This window comes from Salvelinus alpinus, chromosome 14, assembly GCF_045679555.1.
Source record: "Salvelinus alpinus chromosome 14, SLU_Salpinus.1, whole genome shotgun sequence".
NCBI lineage: Eukaryota > Metazoa > Chordata > Actinopteri > Salmoniformes > Salmonidae > Salvelinus > Salvelinus alpinus.
The window spans coordinates 43,390,469-43,407,590 of record NC_092099.1 but is presented as its reverse complement, the minus strand read 5'-3'; the positions used below and the strand labels follow the sequence as shown (position 1 = coordinate 43,407,590).

Here is a 17,122-nt window from a genome sequence, read left to right as displayed (position 1 = left end):
GAGAACCATGCGTCTTCTAAAACACGACACTGCCAAGACATTGCTTCTTGAAACACTGCTCTCTTAACCCGGGAAGCCAGCCGCACCAATGTGTCGGAGGAAACACAGTACAACTGGTGACTGAAGTCAGCGTGTATGTGCCCGGCCCGCCACAAGGAGTCACTAGAGTGTGATGGGACAAGGACATCCCGGCCGACCAAACCCTCCCCTAATCAGGACGATGCTGGACCAATTGCACGCCAACTCATGGGTCTCCTGATCACGGCCGGTTGTGCCTCGACACAATCCTGTCTCGGAGCATGACGGACAATTCTTTTGACCTCATGGCTTGGTTTTTGCTCTGACATGCACTGTCAACTGTGGGACCTTATATAGACAGGTGTGTGCATTTCCAAATCATGTCCAATCAATTGAATTTACCACAGGTGGACTCCAAGTTGTAGAAACATCTCAAGGATGATCAATGGAAACAGGATGCACCTGAGCTCAATTTTGAGTCTCATAGCAAAGGGTCTGAATACTTATGTAAATAAGATATTTCATTTTTTTAAATTTGTAATAAATTAGCAAACATTTCTAAAAACCTGTTTTTGCTTCATCGTTATTGAGTACTGTGTGTAGATTGAGGAAAAAACATTGTATTTAATACATTTTAGAATAAGGCTGTAACGTAAATTTTTTTTGGGCGGGGAAAAAGCCAAAGGGTCTGAATATTTTCCAAATGCACTGTGTTTCTGCAACACAACCAACTCTACCACACTAGTGGAAACATTGCCTCATGGCTGTCCCTCCTCATTGAGTAACATGTGTGTCAGAGATTGCATTGGCTAGACAGAGGGGGGTATTAACGGGTGTTGGTTGTGAGTCATTTCCTCTTGGGAAAATCTAGTTTAATCTCCAGGCTCTGATGATAAACTCATCACTGCTGCTCCCGTCAGGAATACCAAACATCAACCAGTCCATTTGTCTGTGGGTACTCGATGTCTTGCCTAAACATCAGACTGTTTTAATGTCACATAGACAAGTACAGTGAAATTCCTTTCTTGCAAATCCAACATTGCAATAATCAATAACAATATATTACGAGAAAAAAACATGAGAAATAAGAAATATGAAATACTCTAAGTAAGTAAGCATACTATATACAGGAAATATTTTTGTCAGTTCCAATACCATATTAACAATGTGCAGGGATACTGGAGCGATGGAGGTAGATATGTATAGGGGTAAGGTGACTATATACAGGGTCAGTACCATATTAACAATGTACAGGGATACTGGAGTGATGGAGGTAGATATGTATAGGGTGAAGGTGACTATATACAGGGTCAGTACCATTTTAACAATGTACAGGGATACTGGAGTGATGGAGGTAGATATGTATAGGGTGAAGGTGACTATATACAGTGTCAGTACCATATTAACAAGGAGTGATGGAGGTAGATATGTATTGGGGGAAGGAGACAGGGATACTGGAGTGGTGGAGGTAGATATGTATTGGGGGAAGGAGACAGGGATACTGGAGTGATGGAGGTAGATATGTTTTGGGGTAAGGAGACGGGGATACTGGAGTGGTGGAGGTAGATATGTATTGGGGGAAGGAGACAGGGATACTGGAGTGATGGAGGTAGATATGTATTGGGGGAAGGAGACAGGGATACTGGAGTGATGGAGGTAGATATGTATTGGGGGAAGGAGACAGGGATACTGGAGTGGTGGAGGTAGATATGTATTGGGGGAAGGAGACAGGGATACTGGAGTGGTGGAGGTAGATATGTATTGGGGGAAGGAGACAGGGATACTGGAGTGGTGGAGGTAGATATGTATTGGGGGAAGGAGACAGGGATACTGGAGTGGTGGAGGTAGATATGTATTGGGGGAAGGAGACAGGGATACTGGAGTGGTGGAGGTAGATATGTATTGGGGGAAGGAGACAGGGATACTGGAGTGGTGGAGGTAGATATGTATTGGGGGAAGGAGACAGGGATACTGGAGTGGTGGAGGTAGATATGTATTGGGGGAAGGAGACAGGGATACTGGAGTGGTGGAGGTAGATATGTTTTGGGGTAAGGAGACGGGGATACTGGAGTGATGGAGGTAGATATGTATTGGGGGAAGGAGACGGGGATACTGGAGTGGTGGAGGTAGATATGTATTGGGGGAAGGAGACAGGGATACTGGAGTGATGGAGGTAGGTATGTTTTGGGGTAAGGAGACGGGGATACTGGAGTGATGGAGGTAGGTATGTTTTGGGGTAAGGAGACGGGGATACTGGAGTGGTGGAGGTAGGTATGTTTTGGGGTAAGGAGACGGGGATACTGGAGTGATGGAGGTAGGTATGTTTTGGGGTAAGGAGACTAGACAAACAGGATTTAAGTTAAACACAGTAGCAGCTTGTGTGGGAGTGGGTTTGTAGAGTCAGTATACATTTATGTTCATATTATGTGTGAGTGATCAGATGATGGAGTGAGTGTTTGTGTGAGCATGTTGGAGTGACAGTGTGTGTGTGTGTGTGTGTGTGTGTGTGTGTAGGGCTCTGTGAATGTGCATAGAGACAGTTCAAAGTACTGAAATAAAAGGTAAATAAAAATACAAGGTGAACTCGGTCTGTGTAGCTATTTTGTTAGCTATTTATCAGTCGTATTGCTTGGGGATAGAAGTTGTTCCAGAGACTGTTGGTGTCAGACTTGATGCACCGGTACCACTTGCCGTGCTGCAGTCAATATGCTTTCAAAGGTACAGCTGTAGAACATTTTCAGGATTTGAGGGCCCATGCCAAACTTTTTCCACCTCCGGAGGGGGAAGAGGCAGTGTCGGGCCTTCTTTTCGACTGTGCGTCTGTGTTTGGACCATTTGACGTCTTTTAGTGATTTGGACACCAAGGAACTTGAAGCTCCACTACAGCCCCGTCGATGTGGATGGGGGGGTGCTCTCCGCACGTTTCCTGTAGTCCATGATCAGATCCTTGCCTATCCCTCACCACCTGGGGTCGGCCATCAGGAAGTCCAGGATCCAGTTGCAGAGGGAGGTGTTCAGACCCAGAGTCCTTAGCTTAGTGACAATCTTGTAGGGGATAATGGTGTTGAACGCTGAACTGTAGTCAATGAACAGTACTCTCACATAGGTGTTCCTCTTGTCTAGGTGGGTGAGGGCAGTGTTGAGTGCAATTGAGATTGCGTCATCTATGGATCTGTTGGGGCGGTATGCAAATTAGAGTGGGTCTCAAGGGTGTCTGAGATGATGGTAGCCAGCCTCTCAAAGCACTTCATGATTCCAGAAGTGAGTGCTACAGGGTGGTAGTCATTGTGCCATAACCAGCCTCTCAAAGCACTTCATGATTCCAGAAGTGAGTGCTACAGGTTGGTAGTCATTGTGCCATAACCAGCCTCTCAAAGCACTTCATGATTCCAGAAGTGAGTGCTACAGGTTGGTAGTCATTGTGCCATAACCAGCCTCTCAAAGCACTTCATGATTCCAGAAGTGAGTGCTACAGGTTGGTAGTCATTGTGCCATAACCAGCCTCTCAAAGCACTTCATGATTCCAGAAGTGAGTGCTACAGGGTGGTAGTCATTGTGCCATAACCAGCCTCTCAAAGCACTTCATGATTCCAGAAGTGAGTGCTACAGGGTGGTAGTCATTGTGCCATAACCAGCCTCTCAAAGCACTTCATGATTCCAGAAGTGAGTGCTACAGGGTGGTAGTCATTGTGCCATAACCAGCCTCTCAAAGCACTTCATGATTACAGAAGTGAGTGCTACAGGGTCATTGTGGCATGAAGCCTCTGAGTTCTTAGGAACAGGAATGATGGTCATCTTGAGATGTGGGGATTACAGACTGGGACAAGGAGAGGTTGGAAATGAGTGTGTATATATCTCCCAGCTGTTCTGAGCATGCTCTGAAAACACACCCTGAAATACCGTCCGGCCATGAGGCTTTTACGAGTGTTGACCTGATTTAAAAACCTTACTCAGGTCGGCCTCGGGGAGCGAGATCACCCAGTCCTCTGGGTCAGCAGGGGCCCTCATGCACGGCTCTGTGTTGTTTTTTGTTGAAACGTGGATTTAAATGTTTTGAGTTCGTCTGGTAGAGAGGCATCGTTGGTCAGATCACGGCTGGGTGTTCCTTTCTAATCCGTAATGGACTGTAGCCCCCTGCCACATGTGGCGGGCGTCGGAACCTGTGTGACACCTTATTCCTTTATCGGTTACCATGGTAAATCCATTTAATATCTGTCCGATAAAAGTAGCTGTAAAAAAAAAAGACAATAGTCTCTACAAGACGGACTGTTGAATAACATGATATTTACTCATACTTTACCGGTTGTACATGTTGTTGGTCCTTTTGGCAGGAGGTGGAGATACGTTGGGTTTTCAGCCTACACTGGGTCATGTTCATTAGGCAGCAAATGGAAGAAAAGGGACTGAAACAGGGAAGGAGTACCTTGACTTGACAAGAATAAATGCTTGTTTAACGGGGGTACATTTATAAATATATATTTTGTGTGCCATAATGAAAACAACACGAAGTAGAGGTTCTTTCAAGCAGGCACCCCTAAAGTGATGGTGTTTCTTCATTAAAACCACAATGATTTCTCCCTCACAGATGATCGTAAGAATAACGAGGGGCTCCAGATGGAGTTTAAGTCCAACCAGTGGTTTGGAGCCACGGTACGGTCACATGGTGAACACATCCTGGTGAGTGTCATTTAATATTGATTTATTTCACCTTTATTTAACCAGGTAGGCTAGTTGAGAACAAGTTCTCATTTACAACTGTGACCTGACCAAGATAAAGCAAAGCAGTGCGACACAAACAACAACCCAGAGTTACACATGTAATAAACAAGAGTACAGTCAATAACACAATAGGAAGAAAAGAAAGGGACCTCGTGTCCTTATCTCCATGGTTCGATCACGTGTTGGATGACGGAGAGCCCGTTTTGTTGTTTTGAAAGTCTCTGAAAAAGAGTTATAGCGAAAAAGTTTGCTTGCTTACCTTTTTGAATTTGGATCCCGCGACGTGGATATCTATCCAGGGATCTTGAATTTGGATCCCGCGACGTGGATATCTATCCAGGGATCTTGAATTTGGATCCCGCGACGTGGATATCTATCCAGGGATCTTGAATTTGGATCCCGCGACGTGGATATCTATCCAGGGATCTTGAATTTGGATCCCGCGACGTGGATATCTATCCAGGGATCTTGAATTTGGATCCCGCGACGTGGATATCTATCCAGGGATCTTGAATTTGGATCCCGCGACGTGGATATCTATCCAGGGATCTTGAATTTGGATCCCGCGACGTGGATATCTATCCAGGGATCTTGAATTTGGATCCCGCGACGTGGATATCTATCCAGGGATCTTGAATTTGGATCCCGCGACGTGGATATCTATCCAGGGATCTTGAATTTGGATCCCGCGACGTGGATATCTATCCAGGGATCTTGAATTTGGATCCCGCGACGTGGATATCTATCCAGGGATCTTGAATTTGGATCCCGCGACGTGGATATCTATCCAGGGATCTTGAATTTGGATCCCGCGACGTGGATATCTATCCAGGGATCTTGAATTTGGATCCCGCGACGTGGATATCTATCCAGGGATCTTGAATTTGGATCCCGCGACGTGGATATCTATCCAGGGATCTTGAATTTGGATCCCGCGACGTGGATATCTATCCAGGGATCTTGAATTTGGATCCCGCGACGTGGATATCTATCCAGGGATCTTGAATTTGGATCCCGCGACGTGGATATCTATCCAGGGATCTTGAATTTGGATCCCGCGACGTGGATATCTATCCAGGGATCTTGAATTTGGATCCCGCGACGTGGATATCTATCCAGGGATCTTGAATTTGGATCCCGCGACGTGGATATCTATCCAGGGATCTTGAATTTGGATCCCGCGACGTGGATATCTATCCAGGGATCTTGAATTTGGATCCCGCGACGTGGATATCTATCCAGGGATCTTGAATTTGGATCCCGCGACGTGGATATCTATCCAGGGATCTTGAATTTGGATCCCGCGACGTGGATATCTATCCAGGGATCTTGAATTTGGATCCCGCGACGTGGATATCTATCCAGGGATCTTGAATTTGGATCCCGCGACGTGGATATCTATCCAGGGATCTTGAATTTGGATCCCGCGACGTGGATATCTATCCAGGGATCTTGAATTTGGATCCCGCGACGTGGATATCTATCCAGGGATCTTGAATTTGGATCCCGCGACGTGGATATCTATCCAGGGATCTTGAATTTGGATCCCGCGACGTGGATATCTATCCAGGGATCTTGAATTTGGATCCCGCGACGTGGATATCTATCCAGGGATCTTGAATTTGGATCCCGCGACGTGGATATCTATCCAGGGATCTTGAATTTGGATCCCGCGACGTGGATATCTATCCAGGGATCTTGAATTTGGATCCCGCGACGTGGATATCTATCCAGGGATCTTGAATTTGGATCCCGCGACGTGGATATCTATCCAGGGATCTTGAATTTGGATCCCGCGACGTGGATATCTATCCAGGGATCTTGAATTTGGATCCCGCGACGTGGATATCTATCCAGGGATCTTGAATTTGGATCCCGCGACGTGGATATCTATCCAGGGATCTTGCTAACGAAAAGTTTTAAGAGCTGCTTGGCGTAGCAGCTAGCGTAGCTGCTACCTAGCTATCAAACTAGCAAGGTTTCCTTGACAGCTTGAGCACAGCCCACGGCGCGGTTAGCCCTTGTAGCTGGGACCGCAGATTGTCTAAATCCCTGCTGTTTGTTGATGTTTAAATCTGCCATGCGACCTGCCCCTTATCTGCAAATGCGTGGAGTATCAGCGTTAGCCTACATTGATACCATGGGATCCCAATCCAAAGGTGGGAGTTATGGCGAGGACAGTGTTTCTCTATCACAGGTGAAGGATCTTTTCAAATAACTAAAAGGGTTTTACTAACAGTTGTTACAACAACAGGAACATATTTTCAAGAGATTTGTCCAAATACTGATTGACTCAACTAACAAAAGAATGGACGAGCTGACCAGAGATGTCCAAGACCTTAATAGCGGTTTGCAGTTCTCCCAGGGAGACGTGGTTGTCCTGAAAGAGACTTGAAGCAAGAGGGCAACAAACTAGAAGTCCACATGAGATGACATCAGCACTGTCTGTGAATCAGTATTACAAAAGACTGGGTAAACAGACTATCTAGATCCGGGTTTCCCATAAACTCGGTCCTGGGGCCTCACCTGGGTGCACGTTTAGTTTTTTGCCCCTTAGCACTACACAGCTGATACAAAATAACTAACTCATCATCAAGCTATGATGATTTGAATCATCTGTGTAGTGGTAGGGGGCTAACAACTAAAACGTGCACCAAGGTGAGGCCCCAGGACCGAGTTTATGGGAAACCCGGATCTAGAGGGACAATCCAGGAGGGATAAAATCGTTGTGGATACCAGAGACTTCTCATGAGAACTGGACGGAGTTTGAGGAGAAAGTAAGAAAAATGATCACTGAACGCTGCAGATGGATCAGAGGAAGATTCAGGTGGAGAGCAAGCCCAAAGGTTTGGAAAACCTGTCATACCTTACGGTCAGATGGTGACTGTCATGTCCTTATCTCAGAACCTTACGGTCAGATGGTGAACACATCCTGGTGACTGTCATGTCCTTATCTCAGAACCTTACGATCAGATGGTAAACACATCCTGGTGACTGTCATGTCCTTATCTCAGAGCCTTACGGTCAGATGGTGACTGTCATGTCCTTATCTCAGAAACTTACGGTCAGATGGTGAACACATCCTGGTGACTGTCATGTCCTTATCTCAGAACCTTACGGTCAGATGGTGACTGTCATGTCCTTATCTCAGAGCCTTACGGTCAGATGGTGACTGTCATGTCCTTATCTCAGAGCCTTACGGTCAGATGGTGACTGTCATGTCCTTATCTCAGAGCCTTACGGTCAGATGGTGACTGTCATGTCCTTATCTCAGAACCTTACGGTCAGATGGTGAACACATCCTGGTGACTGTCATGTCCTTATCTCAGAACCTTACGATCAGATGGTGACTGTCATGTCCTTATCTCAGAACCTTACGGTCAGATGGTGACTGTCATGTCCTTATCTCAGAAACTTACGGTCAGATGGTGAACACATCCTGGTGACTGTCATGTCCTTATCTTGGAATCCAGAACCAAATATTGGGTGCGCTAGCTAGCGAACAGTCTGTAACGAGAGATTACCCATGAGTCTATTGAGTCTCTTTGACTGTTGCGTGGCCTTGCTGTAGTTGACTGTACTCATGAGGTGTTATGTCTCTCCCAGGCCTGTGCTCCTCTCTACCAGTGGAGCACGTACAGCGTATCAGAGAGAGAGCCTGTTGGAACATGTTTCCTGAAGAAAGGAACAGAAGTTGTTGAATATTCTCCTTGCCGATCTAGTAAGTGACTGAGAAAATTGTTTTTTTCTCGACCCAGCAAATTAAGCCTAAAGATTTTTAATTTAAAAAGTGCATTGTAGTCCGGGATTAGATCTTGTCTGGGAAACTGGCTGTATATCTGTTTATATCAATAACTGCAGATTGAGATAAACCCCCCCTGGTCTACCATTGAGAGATTATTAAATCGTTCTGTGTTTGTGTTAATCTGAACAGAAGCCAACTCTCCAGAGGGACAAGGCTTCTGTCAGGCTGGATTCAGTATTGACTTTGTCAAGGTGCGTATTGTGTTTTGTATTCTCTTTGTCAAGGTGCGTATTGTGTGTTGTGTCCTCTTTGTCTCTTTGTCAAGGTGCGTATTGTGTTTTGTGTTCTCTTTGTCAAGGTGCGTATTGTGTGTTGTGTACTCTTTGTCTCTTTGTCAAGGTGCGTATTGTGTGTTGTGTTCTCTTTGTCTCTTTGTCAAGGTGCGTTTTGTGTTCTCTTTGTCAAGGTGCGTATTGTGTGTTGTGTCCTCTTTGTCTCTTTGTCAAGGTGCGTATTGTGTGTTGTGTTCTCTTGGTCTCTTTGTCAAGGTGCGTATTGTGTGTTGTGTCCTCTTTGTCTCTTTGTCAAGGTGCGTATTGTGTTTTGTGTTCTCTTTGTCAAGGTGCGTATTGTGTGTTGTGTTCTCTTGGTCTCTTTGTTAAGGTGCGTATTGTGTTTTGTGTCCTTTTTGTCTCTTTGTTAGGGTGCGTATTGTGTTTTGTGTTCTCTTTGCCAAGGTGCATACTTTGCAGTGTTCCATACAACAATAGATAAATAAAATAGATAAATTAAAAACATTATTATAAACTATTATTCTCCGGTGCTTGGATTCTATTTCAGACCTTCTTGTCTTGGTTCCTTCTTTCAGAATAACATAACTTATGTCTCTCTCTTTCTTTCTTTTTATATTTGTTTTTCTTTATTTTATCTTTTTCAAATAAATTTGTTTTCTTTCTTTCTCGCTCTCTCCAACAGAATAACAGGGTGGTTGTTGGAGGCCCTGGTAGTTTCTACTGGCAAGGTAAGTGATGTGTAATTCTATATATTTACTGAGCAGGTGCAGGTAAGTGATGTGTAATTCTATATATTTACGGATCAGGTCTACAATGCCAGGGTATTATCAGACACGCTGGGCTCTGTGTGGCTCTCCTCTGAGATGAGGCATGTAGTGATTCAGGGAATTTGTGGGGATGCTCTGACTGCCTAACTATAGCTGTTGTCAATGTGGTAATGCTCTGACTGCCTAACTATAGCTGTTGTCAATGTGGTAATGCTCTGACTGCCTGACTACAGCTGTTGTCAATGTGGTAATGCTCTGACTGCCTGACTATAGCTGTTGTCAATGTGGTAATGCTCTGACTGCCTAACTATAGCTGTTGTCAATGTGGTAATGCTCTGACTGCCTAACTATAGCTGTTGTCAATGTGGTAATGCTCTGACTGCCTGACTACAGCTGTTGTCAATGTGGTAATGCTCTGACTGCCTAACTATAGCTGTTGTCAATGTGGTAATGCTCTGACTGCCTGACTACAGCTGTTGTCAATGTGGTAATGCTCTGACTGCCTAACTACAGCTGTGGTCAATGCAGCTCTTCGGCTGACAAGTGAGCAGTAGTCTGTGAGATCATGACACTGGCTTGCAGGAGTGACTGCCCAGCTAACAACAAACGCTCCCACAACTTTAGAGAACATTCCCTTAAGAGTCTCATAGGAATGTTCCTGTGATGTGCAAGGAATGTTTACCAGAGACCATTCCCTTAATGTCAAATAGAACGTACCAAGAACGCGGTTGCTATGTTCTCAGAACTTAAGATATTAAATGTCCTAGACACGTTTCATGGGAACATTACAAGAAGATTCACGTGTCCAGTTTTCTGAGGGTTAGGAGAATAATCCATCAACGTCCCACCAAACATGCATACATGGTTGAGGAAGTGCAGTATCATGAATACAGTCACAGGTAAGAGGAAGTGCTGTATCATGAATACAGTCACAGGTAAGAGGAAGTACTGCATCATGAATACAGTCACAGATAAGAGGAAGTACTGCATCATGAATACAGTCACAGGTAAGAGGAAGTACTGCATCATGAATACAGTCACAGATAAGAGGAAGTGCTGTATCATGAATACAGTCACAGATAAGAGGAAGTACTGCATCATGAATACAGTCACAGATAAGAGGAAGTACTGCATCATGAATACAGTCACAGGTAAGAGGAAGTACTGCATCATGAATACAGTCACAGATAAGAGGAAGTGCTGCATCATGAATACAGTCACAGATAAGAGGAAGTACTGCTTCATGAATACAGTCACAGATAAGAGGAAGTGCTGCATCATGAATACAGTCACAGATAAGAGGAAGTACTGCATCATGAATACAGTCACAGGTAAGAGGCTGTGCTGCATCATTAATACAGTCACAGATAAGAGGAGGTGCTGCATCATAAATACAGTCACAGATAAGAGGAGGTGCTGCATCATAAATACAGTCACAGGTAAGAGGCGTTGATGGGATAGCCTGGGCCGTGTTTCTGTTTCGGCGTCAAATTAGGAATGTTCCAGATATAAATGCGATGACGAGAGCTGATGTGATTCCTAATCAGACACACGTTTGTTCACCATGGTATAACAGTATGTGGTTCACCATGGTATAACAGTATGTGGTTCACCATGGTATAACAGTATGTGGTTCACCATGGTATAACAGTATGTGGTTCACCATGGTATAACAGTATGTGGTTCACCATGGTATAACAGTATGTGGTTCACCATGGTATAACAGTATGTGGTTCACCATGGTATAACAGTATGTGGTTCACCATGGTATAACAGTATGTGGTTCACCATGGTATAACAGTATGTGGTTCACCATGGTATAACAGTATGTGGTTCACCATGGTATAACAGTATGTGGTTCACCATGGTATAACAGTATGTGGTTCACCATGGTATAACAGTATGTGGTTCACCATGGTATAACAGTATGTGGTTCACCATGGTATAACAGTATGTGGTTCACCATGGTATAACAGTATGTGGTTCACCATGGTATAACAGTATGTGGTTCACCATGGTATAACAGTATGTGGTTCACCATGGTATAACAGTATGTGGTTCACCATGGTATAACAGTATGTGGTTCACCATGGTATAACAGTATGTGGTTCACCATGGTATAACAGTATGTGGTTCACCATGGTATAACAGTATGTGGTTCACCATGGTATAACAGTATGTGGTTCACCATGGTATAACAGTATGTGGTTCACCATGGTATAACAGTATGTGGTTCACCATGGTATAACAGTATGTGGTTCACCATGGTATAACAGTATGTGGTTCACCATGGTATAACAGTATGTGGTTCACCATGGTATAACAGTATGTGGTTCACCATGGTATAACAGTATGTGGTTCACCATGGTATAACAGTATGTGGTTCACCATGGTATAACAGTATGTGGTTCACCATGGTATAACAGTATGTGGTTCACCATGGTATAACAGTATGTGGTTCACCATGGTATGTTGTGTTGATTTCAGAAAGACGATAGAGTTACAGTTGAAGTCGGAAGTTTACATACACTTAGGTTGAAGTCAATTAAACTTGTTTTTCAACCACTCCACAAATTTCCTGTTAACAAACTATAGTTTTGGCAAGTCGGTTAGGATATCTACTTCGTGCATGACACAAGTACATTTTCCAACAATTGTTTACAGACAGATTATTTCACTTATAATTCACTGCATCACAATTCCAGTGGGTCAGAAGTTTACATACACTAAGTTGACTGTGCCTTTAAACAGCTTGGAAAATTCCAGAAAATGGTGTCATGGCTTGAGAAGCTTCTGATAGGCTAATTTACATAATTTGAGTCAATTGGAGGTGTACCTGTGGATGTATTTCAAGACCTACCTTCAAACTCAGTGCCTATTTGCTTGACATCATGGGAAAATCAAAAGAAATCAGCCAAAAATTGTAGACCTCCACAAGTCTGGTTCATCCTTGGGAGCAATTTCCAAACGCCTGAAGGTACCACGTTCATCTGTACAAACAATAGTACGCAAGTATAAACACCATGGGACCACACAGCCGTCATACCGCTCAGGAAGGAGACGTGTTCTTTCTCCTAGAGATGAACGTACTTTGGTGCGAAAAGTGCAAATCAATCCCAGAACAACAGCAAAGGACCTTGTGAAGATGCTGGAGGAAACAGGTACAAACGTATCTATATCCACAGTAAAATGAGTCCTATATCGACATAACCTGAAAGGCCGCTCAGCAAGAAAGAAGCCACTGCTCCAAAACCACCATGAAAAAAACAGACTACGGTTTGCAACTGCACATGGGTACAAAGATTGTACTTTTTGGAGAAATGTCCTCTAGTCTGATGAAACAAAAATAGAACTGTTCGCCATAATTACCATCGTTCTGTTTGGAGGAAAAAGGGGGAGGCTTGCAAGCCGAAGAACAACATCCCAACCGTGAAGCACGGGGGTGGCAGCATCAAGTTGTGGGGGTGCTTTGCTGCAGGAGGGACTGGTGCACTTCACAATATAGATGGCATCATGAGGAAAGACAATTATGTGGATATATTGAAGCAACAGCTCAAGACATCAGTCAGGAAGTTAAAGCTTGGTCGCAAATGGGTCTTCCAAATGGACAATGACCCAAAGTTGTGGCAAAATGGCTTAAGGACAACCAAGTCAAGGTATTGGAGTGGCCATCACAAAGCCCTGACCTCAATCCTATAGAAAATGTGTGGGCAGAACTGAAAAAGCCTGTGCGAGCAAGGAGGCCTACAAACCTGACTCAGTTACACCAGCTCTGTCAGGAGGAATGGGACAAAATTCACCCAACTTGTTGCGGGAACCTTGTGGAAGGCTACCCGAAACGTTTGACCCAAGTTAAACAATTTAAAGGCAATGCTACCAAATACTAATTGAGTGTATGTAAACTTCTGACCCACTGGGAATGTGATGAAAGAAATAAAAGCTTTAATAAATAATTCTCTACTATTATTCTGACATTTCACATTCTTAGGATCACCACTTTATTTTAACTGACCAAAGACAGGGAATTTTTACTAGGATTAAATGTCAGGAATTGTGAATAACTGAGTTTAAATGTATTTGGCTAAGGTGTATGTAAACTTCCGACTTCAGCTCTATGTTTGAGATGCTCAGCTTCCTAGACTTCAACACTACCGTTCAAAAGTTTGGGGTCACTTAGAAATGTCCTTGTTTTTGAAAGAAAAGCACATTTTTTTATCCATTAAAATAACTTCAAATTGATCAGAAATACAGTGTAGACATTGTTAATGTTGTAAATGACTATTGAAACTGGAAACGGCTGATTTTTTTTAATGGAATATCTACAGAGGCGTGCAGAGGCCCATTATCAGCAACCATCACTCCTGTGTTCCAATGGCACGTTGTGTTAGCTAATCCAAGTTTATCATTTTAAAAGGCTAATTGATCATTAGAAAAACATTTTACAATTATGTTAGCACAGCTGAAAACTGTTGTTCTGATTAAAGAAGCAATAAAACTGTCCTTCTTTAGACTAGTTGAGTATCTGGAGCATCAGCATTTGTGGGTTTGATTACAGGCTCAAAATGGCCAGAAACAAATAACTTTCTTCTGAAACCCATCAGTCTATTCTTGTTCTGAGAAATTAAGGCTAGTCCATGTGAGAAATTCCCCCAAAAACTGAAGATCCCATACAACGCTGTGTACTACTTCCTTCACAGAACAGTGCAAACTGTCTCTAACCAGAATAGAAAGAGGAGTGGGAGGCCCCGGTGCAGAACTGAGCAAGAGGACAAGTACATTAGAGTGTCTAGTTTGAGAAACACACGCCTCACAAGTCCTCAACTGGCAGCTTCATTAAATAGTACCTGCAAAACACCAGTCTCAACGTCAACAGTGAAGAGGCGACTCCGGGATGCTGACCTTCTAGGCAGAGTTCCTCTGTCCAGTGTTTGTGTTCCTCTTTTATCATATTAATTGTTTATTTTTATTGGCCAATCTGAGATATGGCTTTTTCTTTGCATCTCTGCCTTATTATCTTCTATTCTTCTGAACTTAACAACATGAATTGGGGTATTTAGATTGCTATATAGGGAGAGAACATTGAACAGAACAAGGCTGATGTCAATAACTAAAAAAAATGTTTGATAGTCCCAAGCTCTCGAATATTCTAATGAACTGATAACTGAGATGAACATGTTGACGTAGCAGGAAGATCTGAATGCCGTGAACCAAGAGGTTCACCAACCAATCAGGGCCTTGATGGGCTGGGCAACAGTAACAAGATGTGATGTGGATCAGTGGTTCACCAATCAAGTCCTTGATGGGCTAGGCAACAGTAACAGTGGTTGGCCAATCAGGGCCTTGATGGGCTGGGCAACAGTAACAGTGGTTGACCAATCAGGACCTTGATGGGCTGGGCAACAGTTAACAATGGTTGACCAATCATGGCCTTGATGGGCTGGGCAATAGTTAACAATGGTTGACCAATCAGAGCCTTGATGGGCTGGGCAATAGTTAACAATGGTTGACCAATCAGGGCCTTGATGGGCTGGGCAATAGTTAACAATGGTTGACCAATCAGAGCCTTGATGGGCTGGGCAACAGTTAACAATGGTTGACCAATCAGGACCTTGATGGGCTGGGCAATGATTGACCAATCAGGGCCTTGATGGGCTGGGCAACAGTTAACAATGGTTGACAAATCAGGGCCTTGATGGGCTGGGCAACAGTAACAGTGGTTCACCAATCAGGGCTTTGATGGGCTGGGCAACAGTAACAGTGGTTGACCAATCAGCAGGGCCTTGATGGGCTGGGCAACAGTTAACAATGGTTGACCAATCAGGGCCTTGATGGGCTGGGCAATAGTAACAATAGGTTTACTCTGGGACCATCAGGAGACGTCCTGACAACTGGACACAGGAATGTTCTTGCAATGTGTCTATAACATTTAATATCTTATGTTCTATAACATTTAATATCTTATGTTCTATAACATTTAATATCTTATGTTGTGAGAACAAAGCAGCCATGTCCTGTGTATGTTTGATGGGACATTGATGGAATTTTCTCCTAACCCTCAGGAAACTGGACACAGGAATGTTCTTGCAATATTCCCACGAAATGTGTCTAGGACATTTAATATCTTGTACTCTGAGAACCGTGTAACATTACACAACTGTTCTCTCTCCCTAGGATTGTTAGCTGGGTGGTCTCCTTTTAATTCTGTGACAAATTCTCTGACCCAGAGAACATTTTGAGATGCTGTTTTCCTTTGGGTGTGCTGCTAGTTGCAACATCCTGTTGTGAGTCAAATGAGCAAATACAGCCCTTTTTTAAAAGCTGTCAAAGTTGTTCGTAGCGGGGCAGCTCATTGGCTGCTGCGATGCTGGGTAGGCACTGAGAGAATTTGAATAGGGAGGGGTGGAATTAAACAACTGTCAACATTTGTATGGGTGCCATGCCAGCCTGCAACTCAATAGTAGAAGGTGTTCCTAATGTTTTGTACACTCGGGTATATATTAGACTCTCACATTCTGTGAACCTTGAAGCATTTTTTTGGTCAAAAATGTAAGCAGAAGCACAATTTAGACCAAAACAAATTAGGCTACATAAACCCTCTCTCACCCCCCTGACCCTGCTTTCATAACCTTTGTCATTAAGGAGTAGAAAGCCCTTATGTTATTAATAACATGAGGTGATATGTACGACGCTGTATGTCATTAATAACATGAGGTGATATGTACGACGTTGTATGTTATTAATAACATGAGGTGATATGTACGACGTTGTATGTTATTTCCACAGGTCAGCTGATAAGTGATGATATCTCTGAGATCATCACCAGGTTCAATAGACAATACTACACTCCTTACAGTAACCAGCTGACCACTAAGTCTGCCAGCGCTCAGTACGATGACAGTTATTTAGGTAAGTCCTGTTGGCTGAGTCCCAAACGGTCCCCTATTCCCTCTATAGTGCTCTACTTTTAACCAGGTGCCCGTAGGGAATAGAGTGTCGTTTGGGACGTATTCATTTTCTGGTTAATTATATGTTTGTTCATTTTGATTAGCGTTTTCTCAAGTGGTGTTGAAGCTCTTGTTTTGGCTCTGTAAGAGGCTCATAACTATCGTTCAAGAATTTAATGAGCTCTTAGGGTTTTGTGGCAGAGGATTTAGTAAATGTTGTGAAACTGTGCGTGGTCTGTTTTTGTAGAATGTAGTACGTTAACGGTACTCTACTCCGCTGGCACCATATCTTCTGGGTTGTTTGGTATTTATTTTATGTTTAACTTCCAGGTTATTCTGTGACTGTCGGTGACTTCAATGCTGACGGAGAAGATGGTAAGACTTGGCCATCACGCTGTTCCCATCTACTGATGTCTCTTCCGTCTCCATCTACACTCCTTCCTCTGTTTAGTACTGCTTACATGACCTTTCACCTACTCATGTTATTTTGTGACTTGTAAAAGTGGAATGCTCCGTACTGTAATCTCTGGGTTTGGTACAGTAATGTGTTGTGGAATGTCTTAGTTCTGTGGTTGATACTTAATGTTCCAGAATGGAACAGTTCAATGGTGATCTCATTCTAAAATTCTGTATAGA

General features: G+C 43.6%; 1 protein-coding gene across 1 annotated transcript in view; it reads left to right on the top strand.

The window, feature by feature from the left end:
• Window positions 1-17,122, top strand: part of LOC139538933 (integrin alpha-V-like) — an 85,044-nt gene that overhangs the window by 17,139 nt on the left and 50,783 nt on the right. The window contains exons 3-8 of the mRNA XM_071341518.1: window positions 4,604-4,695; window positions 8,344-8,458; window positions 8,672-8,733; window positions 9,458-9,503; window positions 16,326-16,448; window positions 16,817-16,861. Coding sequence (XP_071197619.1) covers window positions 4,604-4,695; window positions 8,344-8,458; window positions 8,672-8,733; window positions 9,458-9,503; window positions 16,326-16,448; window positions 16,817-16,861 — 483 coding nt within the window. The remainder of the gene's footprint in view (window positions 1-4,603; window positions 4,696-8,343; window positions 8,459-8,671; window positions 8,734-9,457; window positions 9,504-16,325; window positions 16,449-16,816; window positions 16,862-17,122) is intronic.